Consider the following 25,278-nt stretch of genomic DNA (forward strand, 5'->3'; position numbering starts at 1 on the left):
ATAATGCTTTCGTGTACTATTTTGAATGGTCTACCTAATGCCTAATGAGAGCGCAGAAATTGATTTCTGAACCAAAAGGCGAAGTCGTAGAAAACCAACTGATTCCTCCTCTTTTCGTAGTCCCACCATGCCTTTACTTCTCTTATTATCCACGTAAACGACCAGCGATGGCAGGTAAGATTTATGTTCTGGCGTACCTCGCCATATACTGTCCGTGCACAATACTGAGTCATGATTAAAAACGTACGTTCCATGCTCAAAGGATTTTCCAAGCATTCATCCAAGTGTCGTGTCAAGTCATTGGTTTTCAAAATGAGTAACACAACCCCTGGAAGACGACAAAGGATCGTCATCAAGTCACCCAATAAAGAACCTTCAGTCATGGCCTTGGCCATTACCTTGATCTCTTCTTCGGATCTGGGCTTAAAAAGATCGGAGCTCTGCGCAGCATCGATGCTTCTACCCGTAATTGCAGCGGCAAAAAGTGGAAATTGTGCCTCCTCAATGTGAGCAAATCTGGTGGCATATTTTTTCATGTTACGCTCGTCCTTATCCAAAAGTGCGAGCCAGAACTTGGCATAATCTCGTCTCATCTCTGTTGTTGGGTGTCTGTACAAGCCATGATCATATAATATGATTTCGAAGTTATGATGGCCGCGAGGCCGATCGATGTGCCGGATAGCTAAGTTGCCACCATGGGGGTCACAATGGATACCTACGTTTGGGGTGAATATCATGTTGTTGAAAATGTGTGACAAACACGATGAAACTTCTGCACGAGAAATGTGATTCTGATCGAGGTAGGCCAAATCGTCAAGCCTGTGACCGCCAACGTACTCCATTATCAGGACACGTTTATTAGCACCCATTACCTTGGGAATGCGCAAGGCAGTTTCAGGTATATAGTCCGCAAAGTACTCTGCAGTCCGACGTGCATTGCCCGCCTCTTTGGTAAAGTCAAGCTCCACGTAGATCGAGTTTTGAAGTTCATCTGCCAGCCAACCCAGTGGGTACTCTGGGAAAACGACGTCAACGATATTGAAAACGGTTTGGGTCAGAAGTACATCTATGGGCACAAACTCTTTTAATGACGGGTGCTGGACTTTCACTGCGACCTTTTGACCATTTTCTCTGAGCCTCGCAATGTGGACTTGTGCTAGAGATGCAACGCCGATAGGCTGTGGATCAAATTCAATAAAAAGCTCATCCAAGCTCTGCTTCAAATCCTGCTTGAATAAGCCAGCTATTTCTTCTTGCGTTGACTGCGGGCATTTGTCCTGCAGTGGTATCATGGTTTCTGTCCATTCCGGGGGCAATAAATAGGTCATTGCACCGATGTGTTGGCCCAGCTTGATAAAAACACCACCATTTGCCTCCAGTGCGCGAAGGGTAATGTTGGCACACAGCAGATGACACTGATTGAGGGCCACACGACGATCGTCATCAGAGTTGAAATCGTGCTTTAAGACTCGCTGATAGTTGTAAAGACACCGAATTGTCGCTTGAGTGACTACTCCTACACGTCTGGATGTCATACCCACATGCTTGATCACATCCTGGGACGTCTCGTTGGTACTGACAAAAGCTGTCGTGAGAAGTCCTGCCGCCAGCAAAACCCTTTTTCTGGTGATAAGTCTTGGTTTGGCTGACTGAACTGAGGATCCGGAAGTAGCGTAGAGCCGTCGTACTGTGCTTCGAAAGGTCAAGCTGGAAAAGCCTGAATACATGGCTGTGTGTTAAGAAGCGGTGACCGGGCCAAGCTAGCACTGCAAATACGCGGTTAACGTCTGTAAGGAAGTGTATTCTTGAGAGGTTCGTAGGATATCTTGGGTAGATTGAATATCTAAACCAAAGCGTTAAATTATGAAAGATGACATAATCGAGTTAGTGAGATATTAATCACAATATACGAAACACATACAATAGTCTGAGCTAAATGATTTCCATAGTCAAAGAATACTATTATATTACTAGCACAACTACCATATTATCGCGTAGCCACAGGAGAAACTAAATTTGAGTGCTTTCTATTCGGGCCTGTATGCAAATTCGTGTAAATATATCACGTGACTCACTAATAGTTCCCATCTCTAACATTCGAACAAAGCTCACCGTCAAAAATTGGTCTTAAGAGTTGAGTCGAATGCTTGATTTTCTAGTATTGAGAGACGTGATTTTGAAAACTTGTTCGTCATCGTATCACATGGTTGATATCACTTTACCATGAAACTGACACTACGATTAAGATTGCTCAATAGTAGCCCTAACAGTTCGGACAGATACATATAAATGTCCAACTGGACCTTTACGATGAGTTTAAAAATGAAACCCCTCCACTAGTAGCCTTAAATATGTCGAGAACTTGGTTGTCGAACGTAGTACCGTGAGTCGTAGTTATCGATGCTATTGAACCTTTAATTGTACATATCAGTTGCTAACAAAAGACCATGGAGTTTTCGAACATTGCATCTAAGTCCGAGACCCAAATTTAGAATCAAGAATCGTTGTCATTGCGAAGATACTGCAATATCGTAAGAACGAAGAACGAGGAACAACGCTTCTTGAATGGCGTTTACAGTTTCAGTAACAAATATACGCTACTTAGCTCAGACGGTATATGACTTTGAATCAACAAGAACAAACGAAGAGCTCACGACCTAATTTTTTTACTTAATTCTTGGCAAAACTCATTGAACTATTTTTCATCTTCATCTTCAGCTGTGCCGGCATTCGGAGGGTTGGCCGCTCGTCGCTTGCTTCCCTTAAGTGCAACTAACATGCGCCTCTCTTTTGTTGTTTTCTGACTACAGGGCGGAACCTTTAATTTGTTGTTGAGGTCATTCTGTTCACGTTCAAATCCGCGAAAATTCCGTGGAATGGCTCTTTGTTAACTAAAGACTGCAACATCCGAGCTTAACAGTGACCACGCCGCAGAAGTTCTTGTCAACGAATCATAAAAGCCATGCAGACTTCTAAAGACTTTCCGAACACATTTCAGCCAAGAATAGTCCAACACTTCACGAATACCCAGCAGATTGTATATATCACGCACTATCTTTGATGACAAATGTTAACAAACCATTGAGTTTTTCGAGGTCCGTATATAAGAGGGGCCTGTGATACACTTGGTGTTCCCTCTGCCATTATAGAAGATCAAGCGAGATTCATTCATTATTCACCCAACTTTCTAGAAAAAAAACCAACAATGGCTGTCAAATTGGTATCTGGCGCTTTCCAGCTGTCGTTACTACCCGAAGGCGATCTCCCTACCTATCTTGACGTTTTGAAGAAGCATGGTATTCAGGAATTGGACACCGCCCGGATATACCCTAATAGCGAGGAATTTTTAGGTGCTCATGGCATTTCTAAGAGCTTCATAATTGACACTAAAGCGCGTGGATTCTCTCCAGGCTCGCTTTCGAAAGAGAGCATTACCAAATCCATTGAGGAATCGTTCGATCTTCTGAAGGTGGAAAGCGTCGAGATTTTCTACCTGCACTGTCCAGATCCGGACACACCACTGGAAGAAACTCTGAACACCATTGGTGCGTTGTACAAGGAGGGGAAATTCAAGAAGTTTGGCGTTTCCAATTTTCCTCCGGAGGACGTGCGCAAAATCTACAATTACAACAAGGAAAAGGGCTACGTCTTGCCTTCGGTTTACCAAGGCAACTACAACGCATTTTCCAGAAAAATCGAAAAGACTTTGTTCCCGGTTTTGGCAGAGCTCAAAATTTCGTTTTACGCCTACTCTCCAATTGCAGGTGGATTTCTAGCCAAGACCCCGCAACAAGTGGCAAATGGCGATGGTCGTTTTTCCTACGAAAGTTTTGCCGGAAAGATGTACAATAGCCTTTACAACAAACCCACTCTGATTAAAGGTTTAGAGCAGTGGAATGAGCTTGCAGAAAAGGTCGGTATCACCTCTGGGTCCTTGGCGTACCGTTGGATTGCCCACAACTCATATTTGAAGAGAGCATCCGGTGACGCTGTCATCATTGGAGCCAGAAACTCTGCTTCCATGGCTCAAAACATTGAGGCAATCGAGCAAGGTCCTTTGGAACCAGAGGTCGTTAAGGAAATTGATCAGATATGGGAGCTTATCGCGAATGAAGCGCCGCTTGACAACTACACTCAATTAAAAGCATAGACAAAGCTGGCTTTTTCTTTGTGGGTCGAATAAGTTAAGACGCAACTTTTTCATGGAAATATGAGCTGTTATACATGCAGAAGAGGGACCCGATGACATACCTGAATTAGCGCTAACGTGGTGAAATTAATTCTTGACTAGCTCCAGCAATTTCTGAGGGGTGATACCGAACTATTCTACCCATTGCACTTGAAGATTAAATCCAAGCACCTGCTGCTGTCAATAAACTGAGATGCTGTTTAGTAGTACTACGACGGTAATCGTCGAGTAAATTCCAACATACGTAATAATGATAATTAAGCCATAATTGAGCCTTTCAGTGTGCCACTGTGAGTAGCTCGTTTCCCACCAAGTAAGCAAATGGTAACCTTGATTACTTACCTATAGTTCTCAACTGCTGGCTAGCGCTTACTCGAGTAACTCGAGTCGTGCACGTGGTAAGTGATTTACCCGGCACGTGACCACTAGGGCTATTTTATCCATTGGAATTGAGTTAAAATAGAGCGTGTTGAGAGTTACCATACTCATCTAACTACCGAGAAGTGCTGATCTTGACTTTCTATCCAGAAGCCAAAATCTGCTGCTTGACAATGATGTACTCTGAGCTGGCCTCAACTTTATGTTTCCTAAATGCAAAATAAGAGGATCACTCGGGAACAGGAGGATATTCCACGGGCAACTGATGGTTCTTGTTGCTGGCTTCTGAGTTCCTGTAAGAGAGGAAAGTGTTCCAGAAAATGGCAAGCACGTTCACTGCTAGCAGACGGTGCTGCACTGGGACTAGCGAAAAGTTGATAAGCTGAAATGCGGGCCAAACCGTCCAGTTGGTCTTTAAAATGTCCCACCACACTGCGCGGATTTTCTCGTCGGCATCTTTCAGCGATTGGCCCTCCATCAGCGTCAAGACGCCGAAATAGAAGGGAATGCACGATGGAGCGAAAACTAGCTGGTCTACTCCCACACGTAGAGCCAGGTTCGACCAGTGTTTGGCCGGTTTGTTGGCAAATTTAACCTTAGTGCTGAGGGTTTTGAACCATTTGTCGCCGATAAAGGAAAAAATCAGCGATCCGTATGTCACTGCACGCACCGTTCTCGCGATATCGTAACCAGCAGATGATTTTTCTCCGTTTGCATCAACAGCTTTAGCCTGGGAACTGGGGAAGCATATTTGTGCTAGGGCGTCCCCCAGACCAAAAAGAGAGCCCGTCATGATTGCATTGGTGGTTTTGGGGTTCTTCTTGAGCGAAGCGGCGTAAAAGTTGAGGAACGAAGACATTTTCAGCGTATGTTGCACTAAGCCTTCTGAGGACGATGAATCTTGAAATGAAAAGTTAGACTTTTTAGAAGCACGAACAACAACAAGCTTTGCAAGGAAGAAAGGTTACTGCTGCGAGTTATCTGGTCTCTTTTTATACACCAGCAGATAACTTTCAACTCGATACGGCCGTTCCGTTTACACTAGCTCAACATCGGTCTTCCTTTATCGTCGAGCGCACCACCTCACAGCAGGCGCAATTCAACGGGTCACCCGTCATAAGTGACTAACATGACTCGTGTGAATCATGCTCAAGAAGCATGTGTTCGCTCACGGAACGACAGAACAGAATGAAAGTGATGGAGCGCTCGGCGTGTGTTTTACAGGTTGGACTTCAAAAGACGACTGGAAACCAGATAGGTTACGATTGAAGTGAAACACTATGAATAGGAAGTCCAATACTGTGCGTACAAATTTGGCCAATTGCCCTGGTCCTTACAGGGCTGGATCGTGCAAACACGGCATCTCGATCAAAAGTTCTTTGGCTAGGCGACGCTTTGTGTCGCGATCAAGCGATGTTTGTGTCATTACTTGGGAATGGTATAAAAATATGTGCTTTTGGGCGATTTGTGCTCCGAGTTCATTGCTTCTACACTCTCACTTTTCTTTATCCATTTCTCTCCATCACCACAAGAATTCAGTACTTTGAAGCGTATCAGTTGTGCATTTCCAACTACCCGCTTTATCAGCCGAATTCTACAAAAACCGGCGTTCCATCAAAACTATCAGCTTTAAGCTATCAGATCAACTTCCAACCCACGAGGCTCCGAAGTCCCCAAAAGAACAGTACTGTTTCTTTCTTTACGTCACAAATACAAACATTGAACCAGTGCCCCCCTCCAGGCTTCACTTGGTTCAAATTTGTTTTTGAGATTAACTCCGCAGCTCAACTGCTAGTATTTGATTACTGTGCTTTCTTGTGTCGCAAGGAAACAAAAATCAAAGGTTATCCAAGAGCTCACTATTTGTTGACACTCTTAGGGACAATTAGACGATCGAACAAATACTCCAACCCTCGGAGTTTGACAATATTGAGTAACTTTCTTCCGTAAAGTTCTCAGGGCATCGCAAGGACAATTTTTGCATTATACTCTGCGTTCAGAGTACAAAAACCGCAAAGGTTTCAAGAAAGTCGCTTCAGGGAAAGGATCAAATTACATAGTGGCAGGATCCTTTACCTTTTCGAGTCGTTGCCAAGAAACTGTCATTAACTTTTTCTTTCTTACTTCAAGTGTCGTCGTCTGACTCCTACAGAAAGCTCTCATACAGCTTTCTTCTACGAGTTAATACTTCGAGACACTTTCGTCGATTCAAGTAGCTCTCAGAGCTCTTTCCAGGGACTTTAGTTCACGCAGACTCCTCAAAACCACAAAAGCCAAAAAACACACGAAAAACACAAAACCCAAAAAAAAAGAGACCAACCAGAGTTTGACTTTCGAGGACAAACGATAGTCACAAAATCTTGTTATTGAAGGTTTTGACACAAAACGACAGACGCGATCACAAAGTCACAAGAACCAAAAGCGACACACACACAAAAACTTTCACCGCTCAACAAGAGAATACACGACAAAGAATAGAGGGCTCAAAATTCTACGGCTGTTTGTCACCCTTCACATTTCTTGTGTTTCCCGCTTTGTGATATCTTCCGAAAACTAGTTAGCTCACGAGTAACTTGGTGAACGTTTTTATTTGAGACTAGCGGTCTTTTTCTCTTATCGAACCATTGCTCTATCCAAGTTCAATCGGCTTTCGAAATGTTTTTGGACTACTCAAGTCGCGACGAATTTGCCGACATCAACACCAGTTTTGCTGAAAAGTACATTGAAATTTTGTACATCGAGCGTTTAGAAGAGCCTGGGTTTCGCTTGGACTACCTCAAGTCCCGCGCTAAACATGTCTCGCAACTTCAAGATTTGCAAGTGAAAGATCTGGAAGGTAACTTGGGCTGGCTCAGCTACCTCCACGGAATCATTCTATCAAGGGAGCAAATGGAGGAGCGGATGCCTTCTTTACTCAAGTGTTCTACTCTTTACATGGTAGAGTTCAATCTCAAAGGATGCTCGCCCGAAGATGCGTTTTGTGACGAAGCAGAGGAAGGAGGCATGAAGGAGGGTCGGTTGAGGGAAGCAATCAGACACACCTACATGGATTTCTTGGAACCTTGCGAAAGAGTTATCGAGGCACTGCAGAATCATTTTGTTCTTTCGCGGCCTACCAAAATATGCTCATTCAGTCAGTTCGACTTTGTGCAAAAGCTTCTTTACCAAGAGCTCTATCCAACGTCTAGGGGTAGACACAAGACACACGCCGGACTTGTCATGATGCCTATTAAGTTCCCTGCATCTTTCAATTATGCTATCAGCGACAAGAGCTATGCACAGACTGACATCAAGGTTCAGTTTCACAAATGGACTGGACTCAAGACTGGTGGAAGCCTTTTCAGACTCAAAGGCAAAGACGTCCGTCCGTCCTTGGTCCCGAATAGAATAATTTCTGTTTGGAACAAAGGAAAACCGGAACAGATGTTCAAGCATTATTCGAAGCTGTTCGAATTGGGACAACTCAGCTTCACCGGACATGGCGGCGATGAGACGACGATCATCATGAAGGAGCTTGGATACAGATCAGAGAAGCGAAATGAAAAAGTGAGCCAGATCGGAACGACGTTACCGCCACGCTCCTCAACTGCGGTTGGTTCAGAAAAAGAAGAGCAGCGATCCGAATGCCGAGATAGTAGTGACCCTCCATCAGTCGTTGGAGAAAGGAAGGTCTCGTTTGCTGAAGGGAACACGCGCTCTAATGTCAAAGAGGAAGGTTCAAACTGCTCGAGAAGTTTGAACCCTGCTCCTGATGTTGGAGTCGTTGTTCACTGCACAGAAGATCCTTGCGAGTCCAACGCTAAATCCGTAGACTGCCCCGGGAATATGCCAACTCCAGCTGGAACTTCGGGAGCCGATCATTCGACTGTGTCGAGCGAGCGTGAGACCTCCGGTGCCAAATTCTGTGTGAATGTCGCGCCGGATGTTGAATCTGGTACCCAGAACGCGTCGGATTGCCCTTTTAATACTGTCGATTTGACCATGCCACCACCATTGAACAACCCCGAGACACTAGATGCAAATTTGTGTTTAGATGTCAAGCCGAACGTCGACCCTGGCCACAAAGTCAACGAGACATCAAACCCAGGTAAGCTTCAATGTCCCACTCCTCCACAGTTGATGAAAGAACAAAAAGACCTCGCTGGCACGTTCTGCGTAGGCCATGACACAGACGTTGAACCTGATGAAGGGTCTCTCGAGGTTTCGAATTCGTGCGTTGGTCCTATGAACGGTCTTGGGACTGCGACCTACGATCTCCCCGCAGTTATTGAGCCCAGACTTGTCTCCACAGTCCCAAGATCATGTTCGCGATCTCACGAGTTAGATGAATTGCGAGGTAATAAGCAAGTGGACCTTAATTTGAGAGCTGATTATAAAGTTCAGATCACTAGCGGAAGCGCTGCTCAAGACCACATCCGCATTTCTTCCGTCAACACAAGGAAATCAAGTGGCGGATCTTACCGCTCCCGCCAGGCTAATAAGCAAGTCATGATGATTGACGGAGTAGAACATGAACTCAATGAGATTGAGAGAGATATTTTCTTACTTCTGGAAACGCGAGGCACCGAGAAAGAGGCTACCAAAAAGCTATCGCCTTCCGTCAAGTGTGCTCCTGAAGAACGGGCTACAAAAGCGGGAACATTCACAGCTATACGAGATGAACAGCAACTCTTCAAGGGGACCAATGAATCTGTGGCAATTGGCACAGACGAGGCGTCAATAAGCATCAAAGATGGGGTACCAAAGCGAAAGCCTTTGCCCAAAATTGAAGCTTTGATGGTGCCAGACCTTTCGCCAGAAGAAGGTGAAGGTGATTGTGGTGAACTTGGATCAACCGCTGCAGCGTTACCAGATGGATTTGAAACTCAGGAAGAGTTCTCGAACCAGGATCCGCAGCACCTTCCCCAAAGCCATGTCATGCAATACTACTACCCCTCTGAAAATCGCCCTTTGCCGTCTAGCTTCTCTCCAGCACAACAGGAAGCTGATGAGTATAGGAAGCGAGGTTCTCCAGGTCAGTCATTAGCTAGTTCTGACTCGAATGCCTCCTCGAGTTCAGATAAAAATTCGAACGTGAAGAAAGAGTATCCGGATGGTATTGCTATGGCTAAAGTTGATACCAAATGTGTTAATGTAACAGATTTGGAAAGGGGATCAAAAACAGCAGCAAACCAGACCTCCTCATCCGAACGGGGTAGACACTCAACCAGAAGGAAAGAGCGAAGGAAAGGTTCGGAAGCGCGGAAGGCCAAAGAATACGTTGAATCGGATATTTCGGGTACATTACCTCTTAGCGTCTGCGCAGCCCAGAACGATCGCGTCTTGGCTCAAGAATCAGTTTTCGGTGAGACTTCGATCATTCACAGAAAGGACGATTCACAGCTCTATTGCAAGACTCAAGAGCCCCAAAACGAGACCTGTAGAGATGCTGCCAGAAACTCAGAAAATTCGCCGATCTACAATTCGCAGCCTATCGGGGGCTCTAAGAGCTCCGACGCCTTCAGTAGGCGGCCATGTCACTGTCATCTGAAAGAAAAATGTCACAATCCTTTCCATGACCGGCTACCCGAGTTCTTATTGGGAGACTCACTCAATCCTCCTCAAGAGTACGATACTCGAGTGAATGCTGTTGATGGTCAATCGGCAACTCGCAGTGATGACCGTCAAAGCCGTGAAGCGAGAACCAGCTTCAATATTGGCAGGGAACAAGTTAATGCCACAGAAATGCGCCAAGAGCCAAATCTGCCACCCAATGGTGAGCACAAGCAGCGCAGGCCGCACCTCCATCCTGGAAGTTCTGTCTACCATCGTACCATGATTGGCCACGAGGAAAAGAGCGCATCGAGAATATCAGATAAAGATTTTTCTCTTGCGAGTAACACAACGGCACCTAACACTTTTGATGTGTTAGCAAACGAGCGCTCAATCCGTAATTTTATCTACGGAACAGGACAGGCAAGTTCGCTTGAAAATGATGCTAAGAACGATGATCAAGGTTCGGTGATAATCTCGAGCCATCTTTTTCCGCCGCTCGCTACAAGTCAAGCTCCACGTCGTGAAAGTATGACTTCAAAGGGACTGAAGAAGAACATCAATCCTAGCGAAATGACACACAGGCTTCATCAATCTATGACGTCAGGTTCAAAAGGGCCAGGAGATGATTTTGGTGGCGAAGAACGGTACGATTTTTGCTACGACAGTCGCGACGCAATCAAGTCGTGTGAACTCTCGACAGTTGACCAAATTTTTGGAAAACATGGTTTTCATCAAAATATCGAACAAGCGGCAAACGTCAAGTCTCTTGACCGACCTGAAAGTATGTTTTCATTTTGCTCAGGGCCCACAATAGGTTCCCCGCTGTCATCTCAGCTTGACGCCGCAGTCAATGAACATTTGAGCAATTGCGCAAAAGGGCTTTATGACCGAGAAGCAATAGCCCGTTGTAATTTTACAACCTCGTTAGCTGACGATAATGGAGAAAATCCTGAAAAGCCTGGCAAGGAACTTCACGTTTATGGGCCAAAGTCCCAGAAGAATTCTTCGCAATTGCCTTGCGTGACTGGAGAATATGAGCCAGACATGAAGACTCCGGGTAGAAACAGAAGTTTACGTTTCGCCAACAAAATAAAAAGCGTGGTCTCGCCGCGCTCTGGTTGCAGTCCAACCCCCGCGAGGCCTATCAAGAAAGAGAAGCGTAAGCTCACGTACGATGAATTGTACCCGGCACTTTCAAACGTGAGATTTCGGGATTTTGTTAAGTTCAAAGCACACAAGTTAAAAGAAGACTTCAAATACTTCTCCGACATGGCAAAGATTTACATGGTCGACACGAAGGAGAAACCTGTGGTTATTGATCGCGCTTCCCATGATAGAGGGTTTGTTTGGTAACTCAGAAACAGGTTCCTTGATGACTTCCATTTCCTTCTATAAGAAACAAGATTAAACTTCTAAAGGCATGTTTTTCGAGGAATCATGCTTTTTGCCCGACGAAAGTGTAGATCACTACAATCGCGTCCTGCTGAAATATCCAATAAGCAAGGGCACAATATCGACGCTCTGAACAGCGGTGAGTCAATCACTCACCTCTTTGCAGACGGCAAAATGAAGAAACATTGACTGGACTTCTTCAAATCCGGATTACGCTTCCGTAGCGGGGCTATAAAAACATTCAACAAACGATGTGATCAACAGAGCAGAATTTTGCTCCTTACTTATGCTCATTTCAAGCTTGAAAATACATTAGACTGGGCAGAAATCATGCAGACTTTTAAACGAAGAAACTGGCAGTTATAATGTTTAAAAAGACATAAGCGATCAACATAAGAAACTTTTTTTTTTCTTGGCAGCCAGTGTTTTGCCATCTCATGGACAAACAAGATTAGACGCGCGCTGATCCTTGTTCTACGAAACTTTTCAGCATAAAAATGCTCATCCCAACATGTGGTTCTCTCACCTCTCCACATAAACATTACGACTACATAACTAAAATACATGCAATCATGACAAATAACTATACCTAGGGCAAAAGTTGCCCTAGGTATAGTTAGGATAGAGTATGACGAGCAAAGGATTATAAAAGATCCGCTGTGCGTTTCTAGCTTGTAGTTATTTCTAGTTTTTCGGTGATGTGGTCCAATTGTTTTAATTTGAAAACTTGAGCCATAAAGCACCAGTTAATTGCAGTTCAAATGCCGTATTCAGCCCCCCATCCCCTCCACTGACAATGCACATTGAAATGTATTCTAGGATCCCAACGAGGCCCGCCCCGATAGTTTGCTCACCATGTTGTTTCGACTTTGAGTATGCCTTGACGTCATTCACTTCCTGATAATAGTAGTGCCATTACCTTCCAATCCGAGTAGAACAATGGAACCTAACTTTGTATCCATCATCAAATCTAATTGCCCTTCGACAAACACTTTTGCTTGGCCTAGTACTAGTATCTCATTCAAACATCTCGTAAGTTCAAGTCTGTCCACTACCACAACATCTTGGCCAGCAATATCAAATGAAACCCGCAATTGAATATTAGCTAGATCCACAGACCTTAAAATCTCTGATTCAGCGTTGAGCCAAACATCCATGGGAACTGACACGAAGTGGACATCATTGTGAAACAGTTTAGTCAAGCCCTTTATTTTTTTGATGGAAACTGTTTCTTCTTCTTTAGAAAGCGTCGCATTGTAAAATGGTAGATTCACTAATGTGTTGACTTTCCCCATGATCTCGAGTCTTTTATCGTCCCAGCCTCTTTGTACCCACTTCATTTTCATCTCATCAACAGTTACCTGCTCGACCAATTGGTCGGAATCTATTGTCAAATTGGCGTTTATTTCTTGTGCAATTGACGGCAGGATCTCGTCTAAGAGGCGTTCTGGAATGATGCTCTTTTTGGTACGCCCTGAATGAAGGCCACAAATTTCGAAACCAACATTCTGAGTAGGGTCGAAGACCTTTTTCAAAAATAGGTTGATTGGTGTTACAACATTCTCTTCGTCTGAGTCGCAGACTTGATAAAGTAGCTCATCGGGGAGTGGACCATGAATCTGGCCTGTTATATTAATGTCAGCGCTGGACTGTGTCAAGAGAAGATCAACTGGCACTAAAGGTGTTTGAAATACAGCGTTTTGCAGAGCTATAGGCTCATTTTCTTGGCAGCCAGGCATGCGAACAGTCCAAGATGTGGGAGGGATTGAACAACCTCTCTGAGACTGCAGAATGTCCCTGAGCAGATCCGGACAATCGTAGGAAATACCAATTTGAAACTTTACAGCTTCATTGACATCACTAATTTGAAAATCATTTACCTTTATAGGATCCTTCAAGAATTCATGCATTTGATCAACGTAAGATTGAACCTGATCCCAATTCAAAAAATCGTCCCAATCTAGTCTCGGTATCTGTACTTTTCCGAAGGAAAGACCCCACTTGGATAGAGTGATGTTTAAATTTGACCAAAGATTGAGCTCGTGAAACTTACGTCTCCAAATCTTTATGATCACGGAGGCGATATTTTGTGCATTGGGATGAACCACAATTGGAAGATCTAGTTCAGTTGTTGTATTGGCTCTCAAGTCAACACAAACTGATTGTGGAATGTGGACGGATCCCAAGAGCTGAGTGCCAGTTTCGTTATCGTTATAGGCTTTCATGTCATTAAGGTTGAAACAAACTGTTCTGACGACGGACTGACTAAAGAACCTTATAATGGATCTTTCCCGCAAAGTCGAGGTCGAGTTGGTTGTAGAAGAAAGAGCTTGATCGTGATCAAATTGCACTCCAATTTTAGCTCGCACTTTGAGGTATTTGTAACTATCTTTCTCACCATCAGGCGATGCAAAAGAGTCTAATTTAAATCCTGCACTGTTAGGCTTAGAATCCCACCCCTCATAGGAGATGCTATGTAATTTCACTTTCGTCACATCTTCATAGTATGTCTGAATAGCCTCAGTTGATGGTACGAATCTTGATGCATATATTCCAATGGCTCCAAGACACAAAAAAGCTATTGAAATAGCCAGTAAAAAATTCCATATCGCCCGAGATGGACGTTTTGGTGCTGCTGTTTTCGGCTGAGCCAACGTCGCCCCGTAATTTTCTGCCACTCGCGATTGCAGTGGTTGTTGCTCCAAATCGCCAGGCTCCGCATGCGCTGACATCCTCGAAAACACTCAATTATGTTAAAAAAAGAGAGCAGGACCGCCTTAAAAGACTGTTTAGAGGTTAAATTTGCTTCAAGTGAGGTTGGTAGTTTGTGATGCTTGCCCGTTGAGCTCATCGCTTGTATCATCAGATGATGAGACCTTAATTAGCACTGCTCGTATAAAGTGACCTATAACCAAATTAAAGTAATATAAAAAGTCATGTGACCAAAGTCTCGGTAATTTTGGTAGCGGTTGAATTTAAAACACTTGGGCCGCTCTGAGTCTCAGTACATTTGCACTGTTCTGCTTATCCACATATATAAGCGCTGTGCTTTCTTAGCTGTTTCTATAATTTACGATCGTGGATATTCTCTTTTTCTTCGAATCGACTATGGAGATTTCACGTAGTACAGCAACACTAACATACGCATATTCATTGAAAGGTCGGAGCTATTCAGAGACTGATCCTAGTGTCATTTTTATCTCCGCTAGCTTTCTTTTTTTCTCAATCGAGGTTCCTAACCTTAGAGCTATCTGTCACATGACACATGACAGCGACAGATAAGTAGGAAATGACAAGAAGACAGTAGCTCTCATTCGGTGATACGTTGCTGCTTAACATGGAACGTAAATTTATTGCGGAATCGAAGTGAAAAGACTCGGGTCAGATTTCAAAAATATTCTCCTCTCCCGTATTTGTGCGGGGAAAGAGTGAGCCGCGTTTGAATTTTATTTATGCTGCTCTGAAATAATAATTCAGAATGGTCAAATCGCCTGACGTTTCGCGACTACTACATCATTAATTAGAAAGGAATTATTCGTCAAGACTCCGGTACCAGACACGCCAAATTTCAAAAGGTTTCGATTTGAATGGTACATTTTCGACTTTTTTCAAAAAGAAAAATCTAGTAACTATTACCGGAAAAAAGCAGTGGAAAAACCTCAAACCCGGACAAATATTTCAACTTGTATTCAGCGCTGAAATCGAGGTTATTCCGACCATTCTGTCATTCATGAAATCGCTGCGAAAACGGAGTGTTGGCTGGATGTAACTTCGGACGACAAGCTTCCATTGACATAATGAAAAATACCGATACTCATCTCATCGGCCATCGTGGATGGGCAACTCATCCGGATAAAAACCGTCAAGAAACACGGATTTAGCCGCTCAAAGTCATCCAATTCCACTGTAGCATCATTTTGAAATGCTTTATTTGATCGGGCTGGGTCTTTCCTATACCTCAGACATCACAGTACGTGGTTTGGAAGCAATCAAAAAATGTGACCGCGTGTATCTGGAGCACTACACTAGTATTTTGATGGCAGCATCTTTGGAAGAACTAGAAGCGTTTTATGGCAAACCAGTTTCTTTAGCAGATCGTGAGATGGTCGAAAGTGGCTGCGAAGAGATCTTGCGGGGAGCAGACAAGCAAAACGTTGCATTTTTGGTAGTGGGAGATCCTTTTGGAGCCACCACCCACACAGATCTCGTTTTGAGAGCGAAAAAACAAAAAATGCCAGTTGAAGTCATCCACAATGCGTCAGTTATGAACGCCGTTGGTTCTTGTGGGTTGCAACTCTACAATTTTGGGCAAACAGTGTCGATGGTTTTCTTCACAGATAGCTGGAGACCGGACTCTTGGTATGATAAAATCTGGGAAAATCGTAAAATTGGTCTTCATACGCTGGTTTTACTAGATATTAAGGTAAAAGAGCAAAGTATCGAGAACATGGCGCGCGGTAGATTGATTTACGAACCCCCTCGTTACATGTCGATCGCACAGTGTTGTGAGCAATTGCTCGAAATCGAGGAAAGCCGGGGTACCAAAGCTTATACGCCCGATACTCCGGCCGTCGCGATAAGCAGGCTTGGGTCAGCCGATCAAACATTTAAATCCGGTACAATCGAGGAGCTCTCTCAATACGATTCGGGTGAACCTTTGCACTCGCTTGTTATTTTGGGTAGACAATGCCACGAACTAGAGATTGTGTACTTACTCGAATTTGCAGATGATAAAACCAAGTTCCAGTCGTCTGTTACCCAAGATCAAGAATACTTCAAGCCGGCACCATGGGTTCCGCCAACAGAAGACGCAGAATAGAGAGGTTTAGGTTAAATCTTCCACCTTTAAAAACGGACCTCTTATCACGGGACCAAAGAACATTTCAACGCAGTCATTTCTCTAACGTTTCTCGCTGCCTGGATCCCCAAAACCGATATCGTTTGTGTCCGTTCCAACGCAATCCTTTCGCTAGTCCAACATTTGAAATGGGGTTTTGGGACTGAAATATCTCAGGTAGGCAAGACCAAACAGGACTAAAGATGGATGTTCAATAGATGTAGAATAACGACAAGGCTTTCAAAATGATCGTGCTTAGATCAGTTCCTCCTAACAGGGAATTTCTGATGGCATGCTGTCCTGAACTTTGAACGTTTCGTATAAAATTACCATACTTTTGATAGATTTGAATAATACAAGATCATCATTAGCATGGCGACACATTGCAGTAACCAGAGTGCAAGGCACCACCCCATAACTTGCTCTGCGTGCTATTGCGCCAATTGAAAACTCATCAGGACTATACACCGTCCCCGTTTAAAAAATTAGAAAATGGTCCAAATAAAATATATGCTTCTGATCTCGAGACAGGGAAAAATACGATTGATGCGATGGTTCGATGCTTTCACCGCTACCGAAAAAAACAAGATATGCCGAGAACTCAGTACGACGGTTCTAGCTCGTAAGCTAAAGATGTGCAATATTGTGGAGTACCAGGATCACAAAGTCGTTTACAGAAGGTATGCAAGCCTTTATTTCGTGTGTGGCATCAGTCCTGAAGCTAGCAACGAGCTCCTGACGTTGGAGATCATTCATCGCTACGTGGAGGCGATGGACAGCTATTTTGACAATGTTTGCGAACTGGATATTATTTTCAATTTCACAAAGGCTTATGATATACTGAACGAAGTTTTGATATGCGATGGATCCATGACTGAAACTAGTAAAACTAGCATACTCAAAACCGTTGCATCTATGGACGCTCTAGAAACCAGCGATAATCTGGATCAAGTCTTAAGTTGAAGAAAACGACTGTTGGACTCGCCAGTTCATTGATGCCACTAACATTTCAATAACACTGTGTGTGTGTACGTATTAGTACTTAACGAATATGAAATTCACCGGCTTGTTCTGGATTAGGATCCGTCAAGCTCATTTATGCAACAATTTCTGAAATTCAGGATCTCCCAGCACTCCGCTTCCTTCCACGTTGTGCACCGATTCACCCAATGCTAACGATCTAATTTCATTATAAACTATACCGAAAACGTATGGGGCATCATCGTACTCTTCCATTTCGCTTACCAGCGTCCTATTCATGGTATTACTGGGGCTACAAGGGTGCTTATCTTTGTAAAGTTCAACGTACTTGTTGATAAAAGTCTGTTTGTCCTTGGTACCAAGGTCTGTCCATTTCTTGTACCCTAGGAAAGATGTTGAGCGGTGAAAACTTCTTATAGTCGAATATTTGAAAAGAGAGGATTCTAGTCTTGTAGGTGAGAGCCTTGATAATATTATGGTTTTGCGGGTTAGCATTATCAATACTACTTCTGGTCGCGAGGAAACAGCGAAGTAGGAGTGTAGAGGGAGGTCCTGTGCTCTTAGATCGATGATCATTATTATAATGGAAGATGTAGCAGACGATCTAGTTAAGCCTTTATTAAGTACCCAGACTTGACTTAATTCATCAATAAGCCACTTTAGTATAGTGGTTAGTACACATCGTTGTGGCCGATGAAACCCTGGTTCGATTCTAGGAAGTGGCATATATTTTTAAATATCCACGGTAGTATACCTTATAACAGCGCTTTCATCGAGACCTATAATTTCTAATCGTTGCCCTAAGATGGTCAAATGAGATTAAAATATTCGTCACACAGAGACCAATTTTTTCCGAAACAAAGTGGCCAAGAGTTTAAACCTTTGCCTACAAATTTATCCTATCCTTCTCGTAACTTAAACGCTCTCTTATAGAAACCTCTACTTAAAACTCTAATGTCCCATTCATACCTCGCGTATCTGTCATGTATGGAAAAAGCAGTTCCAGATGTGTTTACCTGAGACGCTCTCATCTCCATTCACGTTGAAAGAGTACTCCTCTTCATCATCATCATCATCATCATCACCATCATCATCATCGTCGTCATCATCATTCGACGTGCCCTCGCCATCGGGAGTGCTTTCCGGCTTTAATTGTCTCTCCTCTGCGTGCAGCGACCGCACCTTTTTCACTGAAGCCCTCTTTTCTTCCAAGACAGATTTGTAGTTGACGATATTTTGTTCTACTGTGTTTCTCATCACAAAATTCCACACATATGTTTCCTGTGTCTGCCCTATTCTATGGGTACGATTGATTGCTTGAATTTCGGCACTATCGTTGATAATTGGTTCCATTATGAAGACGTGAGTAGCGTTCACTAGAGTAAGCCCGGTGGCTTGTTTCTTAACGTCCAAAAGTAAGCAAGTATTACCTGAATCTTTCTTGAACTTCTCGATGCTCTTGGAAAATTTAGAAGACCCAGAGGTATTCAGGTGCTTGATCGCATGCCGCGTTAGCACGCTAGATAAAATATCGAGAAAATCCGAGTACTGCGAATAAATTATGATTTGAGGTGGTTTTGCGTTTGGATCACGATCTGCTTCTTCCCTGTGGCAAATCTGCAGGTAAAGAACAAGCTTCACCGCAAAGTCAACTTTACAGCCGTACGTTTCCTTGAGTGAAAGCTGATGCACTTTTTCAATGTTTTCAAAGCTGCGAAATTTGTGTGGGTAGTGCGTTTCTCGCTGTAGATGTTCTTCAGATGATCCATGAGCACTGACTGCAGTTTTAATATCGGACTCATCGGCAATATCAGACCGACCTTCGTCCTCTTTAAACTGTGCCTCTTGAAATTTAAACGTGTAAACCTCTGACAAAGACGTTTCTGTCTTACACAAAGGACAAGCACTCTTGTTCTTCAGCCAGCTGTAAATGCAGCTTTTGCAAAAGAAATGTCCACATTTGATCATAGAGCCCACAAAGATTTCACTCAAACATATTGTGCAGTTGAACCTTTTCTTCGAGTTGAGGTCCTCACGTAAGGTTGTCAGTGTCTCTAAATACTTCAGTCTCGACCTTAAGTTATTGATCTTACGAATGTTTTCATTGAGTTGCACGTTGTTCTTGGTATTCTTCACAATAGACCCTACAGCCGAGGGTTCTAATTGAATGAGAGAAATAAGAGAGTCAGAAATTCTTTGGAGATTGCTGAAATAGCCCGTCTTGGTATTGTAGATCTCGTTGAACTTTTTCATGTTCTCGCGTAAAATCTTGATTTCTTTTTTGATCCTCGGAATCTCTGATTCAAATGTTAACAAGTATGCATCGAAGTCATCTTTATGACCAGTGGTGGAAGCCGATAGACCATTTACAATCGTAATGTTTTTCAATTCAGTGAATACCATTTTGAGCGTTGGACCTTCATAAAAATTCAATTGAGATATTAGATCAACATGATAGTTCGAGAATGTGTCAGTGTTTCTGAACAGGTTCGTCGAAAGTTTTATATCCTCATCAGAGGTCGTGGCTTCTTCACGATTTACCAATAATCGCTCGAGGCAATCCAATAGAGCAAACACTTTATCTTGATTCTCAATTGTATTTTCATAGTCTTTCGCTTTTTCATCTTGATTTTGCTCGTCATATTCTATGATTAGTGGTTTGTAAGAGAGAGCCTTTAAGTCCTTCACCAATGAGTTAAACTGAGCAGCCTGGCTGTTGAGATTTAGAAACAAATTGCCAAGTCGTTTGTAACATAAGGCCATGCCCATGTTAGAGGAGTAATCCCTCTTCTCCTCAAAGGAAATGTCATCCAAGAAGCATTTGGAATTTGCTTTTTTTGTTTTGAAAAAACGCCTCAAACTCTCAATTTCTTCATCCACCTTTTTTATCCTATCAGCTAGTATTGCTTTACGCAAGACCTCGGCGTATTCGTAGTTCTTTTGTTCGTTTTCTTGATAGTAAGTAATTTTGTCCAATTCTTCTTTTGAGAATGAGTCGGCGTATTTTTGTGATGTGATATCGTGAGAAACAGTAGTGATTTCTGCTGTCTCAGACGTCACACGCCTTTCGTTCTCGGCATCAATTGCTTCCAATTTTTTCGAGCCTAGGAAATAGTAAGCAGTGGCGACGAAAAAGAAGCACTGATGGAGCAAATCCATATAAGGCTTCGCCTTTGCAACTTGAGAATCGCTATTGGCATCACTTATCAAAAGTTCTCCTACTTTATCTATCTCTTGAGCCGAAATATTGATGCCAAACCACTGCTTTATTTCTCCTATTAGTTCCTCACGAATTTGATGAAGCAAATCCACAGCCTTTAGTGGTTCATCATCCAATTCGATATAAACCTGAGCACGCTGAATCTTCAAAGTGAAGTTTTCCCTATGCAAGCTCTCGATTTTTTCTTTAACATCCTTCATCATATTGTTTAGTATGACGTCCATTGTTTGAATTGTTCCCAAATCCTGTTCTCCCTCTTGCCTCAACATCGACTTTGGCATGAGAGCATGACAACAAGTCTTCCGTAGTACGCCCAGCCAGTAATTCAGATCCTTAGAGGAAAGAAAGGTCTTGCCACGGCCATCACTACGCAAACCTGAAGCGTCTAGGAAGCTATTCCAAAGATTCAAGTAGTTGTCTTGCTCTATCGGGAGGAATTCCAGTGGAATTATGTAGTTGTGCTGTTCCGGAATTCGAATTTGATCTGCAACGTCAGCCTTGGAGTGTCTCATGCTCAGATCAAACCTGGGAAAAATATCCATCAAGTCGTTTGCATCAAATCTAATACCTTTCACAAGCAGATTTTGTGAAGCGTCCATGTTTCCCTCCTGCACCTGGCCTTTTGTCCTTCGTGCAAGATTTTTCCTTACAGCATCGACAATTTTGGGACTATCCTGGAAAGGATGAAACTGTAAATATGACAAAACCGTTTTGAAGTCAGAGATACTATTCACGGGTGTGCCTGAAACGCCCCAAGTGTGTATACGATGCAAAAGTGCTGTGCATCTTGCAGCATTGGTACTTTCACCTCGCAACATTTGAACCTCATCAAGAATGATACGATAGAACTGCAAAAGTGAGAGTGGCGACGAATAATCGTACTTGGGAGCACTGCCACGCCTATATCTTATAGCAGCACTGAATTCCGCGTAATGGACCTCTGCAGATACCGTCGTGTAAGAACAGATAATAATGTCATACCTCGCAAGTTGCTGTACAATCTGGTCGACGTCGTCAGTTCGGAAGTGCGCTTTGACATCTTGAAATCCTTTGTAATGGAACACATTTAGCTCTGCACGGTCTCTTAAGTCGCGCTCACCAGTTTTCGCAGCTTCATTAGTGACATGAATATCTATTTCGTCGATCCATTGTCCCAATATGCTTTCAGGGCATACGATTAGGTTAGTGCAGGCCCTGCGTATCATCTTACCGGCTGGGGTAGTGAAAGTTGACTTTTCAGGGAGTTTCCGTTTGTTTAACAGAATGAGGGCTAAAATTTCTAATGTTTTACCCAATCCCATTTCCTCTGATAAAACACCATGGGCACAAGGAGCGTTACGAAAGTTTGTAGCTTCAAGCACAGCTATTGCATCTCTTGAAGATAGTATGTATCCGGTGAATTTGTTCCAATACATTAGGTCATCAAGTGTTGCCATGATTTCGTAGCCAAAGGACACATGTGCATTGAGAAGCTCGCACAGTTCGTTAGGATGTAGCGTACTAATAGTTGGTAGAGCTTTGGGAGGAAAATATCCTTCTTTTCTTAGCATCCAGCGAACTGAATCCTTCTGGAAAGGTAAAAGGCGAACATTTAGCTGCGGAGTATCTGGTAATTCAGCTGTTGAATCAAGTTTGAGCTCTTTGGAGTATTTCGCAGTTTGATGGTTGAACTGCTTCTGAACGTAATAATGAGTCAGTTCATGTTTCACAAAGTGTTGACGATCTGAGTTACTGAATAGTGTGTCCAGAAAACGATTGGTCTCTGTAGAAAAATTGTTTGGGCCATCTTTCTTGTATCGAAGAGAGATCGTGAATTCGAGATCCCATACTTCAAGATCATCAGTTACACTCAGCAGAGCTGGCGAGCAGTCCAGCTCTCGGTATTTTGTTTGGATCTTACCAATTGAAGAATTAGCGGTAGAAGTCATCACTTTGCGCTTCTTCCGCGAAGCGGTATTCTCGGCGTTGTGTTGACATTTGAGAGCCTGTGACCTTGCCTTTAACTCCTGTTCAAGACCCTTTTGAGCCAAAATTTGCAGCGGTAGCTCCAAAACCTCGCAAAATTCTGTCACATCGCATTTCATAATTGGTTTTGACGCACTTGTGGCGATGAAGAAATGTTTGTCATCGACGGTGTGATATTCCACTTTAATAGCCACCGCATTATTACCTGATGCATTTGTTTCTGTTTCTATTCGACCCAGCCCTATTTTGCATTGCAAAACTCGAATAGAGCATTCAGGAGCCTTTTTGATCCTTTTCACGGTGGTCTCCGATCTAGATGGCGTTGATGAGTTGTCTGCGGAGCTCGATATCTCAAGTTGCGACTGAAAGAAGTCTGCTTTAAGTGATAATACCTCTTTCAGAGCCATTATGTTGCCACTTGATCATCTGAAAGAAGTAGGAAACAGTTCAATACGTGAAGAGGAGTTGTGTAGATGACTGTCAACTTGGGTTCACCTAAGTTCATGTCATTAATGAGATGAGCAGTGGAAATAATCATGATGAACACCGCATCACATGACAAAAAGACAATGTGAAGCCTATGATTTCGATTTCGGTCATTATGCGTTGGAATAGACCGTCCCGGGTTGAATTAAACTATTGGCTTTCCCGGAAACTTCACAACATTGTTGTGAATCCAGTAAATATTAACAATACTGACTTATGGCTCGCAACACCTACCTTTTGCGATTTTTTCAGTAGCGTAGTAAGCGCGCTAGTTCCAGTTACAGCGACACAATAATTTGTATCTTTTAATGGTTATTTGAACTCTAGGTACTAAGTCTCTTGCGACGTGCCAACAAGCGCTAGTTGATAAACAAAGTTCATACAAAATTGGAGAAACTCTGATCTTATAATTGACAAATTCCGAGTCTTTTGTCTATGCCGAAAACGTTTGCGCCATAGACGGGGTAACATACATCTGCAGTGTATCTAAAACTGTAGGATACGAACCACTGAGCCAACGATGTTTAGGGACATTAGAATAACCCTGGGGCTAATCCTCAGCTCTAAGCGAATTCGGTTGTTAAAACATCACGTCTCAGCACTGGGAGGTATGATGAGCGCATCGCGAATGGCATTACTTTGAGCTGGGAAGAGAACTTCCCATGAAAGCAGCTTTTGGACATCTAGAAATCTACAGTGTATAAATCATCCGATGTTTGCCGGGCAATAAACCCTTGGAAACGCGCTTGTTCGAGCACGATGTGACAATCAAGGTTTAAATTTCGCTGTCATCTATCACGTGATTTATTTCAATTGGCTTAGCAGATATATAGTGAGACACTTTTGGGTCCAAGACAAGAGATGAGAATGCTCGTAGCCTCATATGATATGGCTAGGATACTGCGGTGCGCGTCGTAAGATTCCTACCAACGATATCAATCACATAGCATCGAAAAGGGGAACTTAGTGCACTTACAACCAGTAGCTTGAAGTAATTTGAGTAATTTATCATTAGAAAATTATGTAACATGGACATTAGCTCACTGACCTTCTTGTTCGCTTTCTGATCCAGGAGTTATATGGTCTTCCAAGTCGAAATTTGCCGTATTGTCATGTCAGCCATTTTCATCAAAGAGATGTAATGAATGCATTGTTTTAAGGTATCGGTGGCATTTGATTGTGTTTCCTAACGTCATCGGACGCATAAGGTTGTCTCTCTCTCATGAAAGCCTTCGTTCTGGAACCCGCTTGCTGGTGAAAATGCGTCTGTCAAGGCACGGCGAGAAAGCAGAGTAAATGTTAAACGCTTCGCGACCCAGAGGGTATAAAATCACGTCTGGCGTCAACCGGCAAAATATTAACTTCATGAAAAATTGCGTTGGCTTCAAAGACAAATTCAAGGGCATTGTGTGCTCTGATCGATACCGTAAAATATCACTGAAGTAAACATCAAGCCAATTTTGAATGCGAGGTGGTCTATTCTGCTGTGTTGTTGCTCGAGCTCGAACCTTTCCACCATATCTGTGGAAAGAACGTTCAAATCATGGTTCAAGCATCGTTTTCTCACCGATTCGATGACATCATGCTCTGCAGGTTGAATTTCTAGGTTATCGACGGTGATTTTACAGAAGACCTCACCAAAACCCCACTGAAATAAACTTATTTGCGACGTAAACTGCTAATGTCACAAAGGCGAATGATACGTGCTTTGGGATATTTTATGCACACAAGACTTGCAAATCAGATATGGTTCAAGGCAAATGTCCGATCTTGAACGTTTTTCCCACGGTATTGATAGTTTTTTATTGAGTTACTTCACGAAAAAACCATTCTTGAGTGTTGTAAAATGTTGTGACGGCATCTTATAGTGGAACTTATCGTAATTATAACTGTGACTTGTTCTCATATGCGTGATAATGTTCGAAATTGAATCTTTCACCACGATGGACATATTGGTCTTCTGTGACATGTTTCCAGAGACGCATTTAACCACTTTTCTACTAACATCTCTTAGAAGTCCGTTTTTGAGTAGACATGTGTATTCATAGATAGTGCTATCGTGGTGAAATCTGCGTCTTGACTTGAACGAACGTCTTCTCCCCACAGCTATTTGTCGTCAAATAACTCTTTTCTTTTTACCGCTGAAGTTAATGATTCCAGGATTCCACTGACGAGTCTAATCGTCATTCAACATGACGCCACTTGCACCTGTCCCCACTGTAAAGTAGGTCTGGGGACGAATCACGAATATGGGCGCGAATTCGGTTTAATTAATTTAGCCAGCAGCCAAAAGTT

The 25,278-nt window shown here is 43.1% G+C and overlaps 10 protein-coding genes and 1 non-coding gene across 11 annotated transcripts; 6 read left to right on the forward strand and 5 right to left on the reverse strand.

The window, feature by feature from the left end:
* Positions 1–41: 41 nt before the first annotated feature.
* On the reverse strand, positions 42–1,727 carry CQD2 (LALA0S03e08834g1_1; the record flags this gene model as incomplete). Its single annotated transcript, XM_022773460.1, has 1 exon — positions 42–1,727. One exon carries the CDS (start codon positions 1,725–1,727, stop codon positions 42–44), a length of 1,686 nt encoding a protein of 561 aa, XP_022627932.1.
* A 1,478-nt stretch (positions 1,728–3,205) lies between these two features.
* LALA0_S03e08856g (LALA0S03e08856g1_1) lies at positions 3,206–4,150 on the forward strand (the record flags this gene model as incomplete). The annotated part of the gene is made up of 1 exon (XM_022773461.1): positions 3,206–4,150. One exon carries the CDS (start codon positions 3,206–3,208, stop codon positions 4,148–4,150), a length of 945 nt encoding a protein of 314 aa, XP_022627933.1.
* Positions 4,151–4,796: 646 nt separating this feature from the next.
* Positions 4,797–5,426, reverse strand: SYM1 (LALA0S03e08878g1_1; the record flags this gene model as incomplete). The annotated part of the gene is made up of 1 exon (XM_022773462.1): positions 4,797–5,426. The coding sequence occupies one exon, from the start codon at positions 5,424–5,426 to the stop codon at positions 4,797–4,799; it is 630 nt and encodes a 209-aa protein (XP_022627934.1).
* A 554-nt stretch (positions 5,427–5,980) lies between these two features.
* On the forward strand, positions 5,981–6,517 carry LALA0_S03e08900g (LALA0S03e08900g1_1; the record flags this gene model as incomplete). Its single annotated transcript, XM_022773463.1, has 1 exon — positions 5,981–6,517. One exon carries the CDS (start codon positions 5,981–5,983, stop codon positions 6,515–6,517), a length of 537 nt encoding a protein of 178 aa, XP_022627935.1.
* Positions 6,518–7,222: 705 nt separating this feature from the next.
* On the forward strand, positions 7,223–11,455 carry LALA0_S03e08922g (LALA0S03e08922g1_1; the record flags this gene model as incomplete). Its single annotated transcript, XM_022773464.1, has 1 exon — positions 7,223–11,455. The coding sequence occupies one exon, from the start codon at positions 7,223–7,225 to the stop codon at positions 11,453–11,455; it is 4,233 nt and encodes a 1,410-aa protein (XP_022627936.1).
* A 929-nt stretch (positions 11,456–12,384) lies between these two features.
* Positions 12,385–14,226, reverse strand: TAG1 (LALA0S03e08944g1_1; the record flags this gene model as incomplete). The annotated part of the gene is made up of 1 exon (XM_022773466.1): positions 12,385–14,226. One exon carries the CDS (start codon positions 14,224–14,226, stop codon positions 12,385–12,387), a length of 1,842 nt encoding a protein of 613 aa, XP_022627937.1.
* A 1,190-nt stretch (positions 14,227–15,416) lies between these two features.
* On the forward strand, positions 15,417–16,313 carry DPH5 (LALA0S03e08966g1_1; the record flags this gene model as incomplete). Its single annotated transcript, XM_022773467.1, has 1 exon — positions 15,417–16,313. One exon carries the CDS (start codon positions 15,417–15,419, stop codon positions 16,311–16,313), a length of 897 nt encoding a protein of 298 aa, XP_022627938.1.
* Positions 16,314–16,823: 510 nt separating this feature from the next.
* APS1 (LALA0S03e08988g1_1) lies at positions 16,824–17,294 on the forward strand (the record flags this gene model as incomplete). Its single annotated transcript, XM_022773468.1, has 1 exon — positions 16,824–17,294. One exon carries the CDS (start codon positions 16,824–16,826, stop codon positions 17,292–17,294), a length of 471 nt encoding a protein of 156 aa, XP_022627939.1.
* Positions 17,295–17,423: 129 nt separating this feature from the next.
* LALA0_S03e09010g (LALA0S03e09010g1_1) lies at positions 17,424–17,807 on the reverse strand (the record flags this gene model as incomplete). The annotated part of the gene is made up of 1 exon (XM_022773469.1): positions 17,424–17,807. One exon carries the CDS (start codon positions 17,805–17,807, stop codon positions 17,424–17,426), a length of 384 nt encoding a protein of 127 aa, XP_022627940.1.
* Positions 17,808–17,965: 158 nt separating this feature from the next.
* Positions 17,966–18,037, forward strand: LALA0_S03e09032r. The gene has a single exon. It is a non-coding gene; the product is annotated as a tRNA-His (tRNA).
* Positions 18,038–18,293: 256 nt separating this feature from the next.
* Positions 18,294–22,904, reverse strand: IRC20 (LALA0S03e09054g1_1; the record flags this gene model as incomplete). The annotated part of the gene is made up of 1 exon (XM_022773470.1): positions 18,294–22,904. The coding sequence occupies one exon, from the start codon at positions 22,902–22,904 to the stop codon at positions 18,294–18,296; it is 4,611 nt and encodes a 1,536-aa protein (XP_022627941.1).
* Between the last annotated feature and the right edge of the window lie 2,374 nt (positions 22,905–25,278).

This window comes from Lachancea lanzarotensis, scaffold LALA0S03 (assembly GCF_000938715.1).
Source record: "Lachancea lanzarotensis genome assembly LALA0, scaffold LALA0S03, whole genome shotgun sequence".
In the NCBI taxonomy this organism is placed as follows: Eukaryota; Fungi; Ascomycota; class Saccharomycetes; order Saccharomycetales; family Saccharomycetaceae; genus Lachancea; species Lachancea lanzarotensis.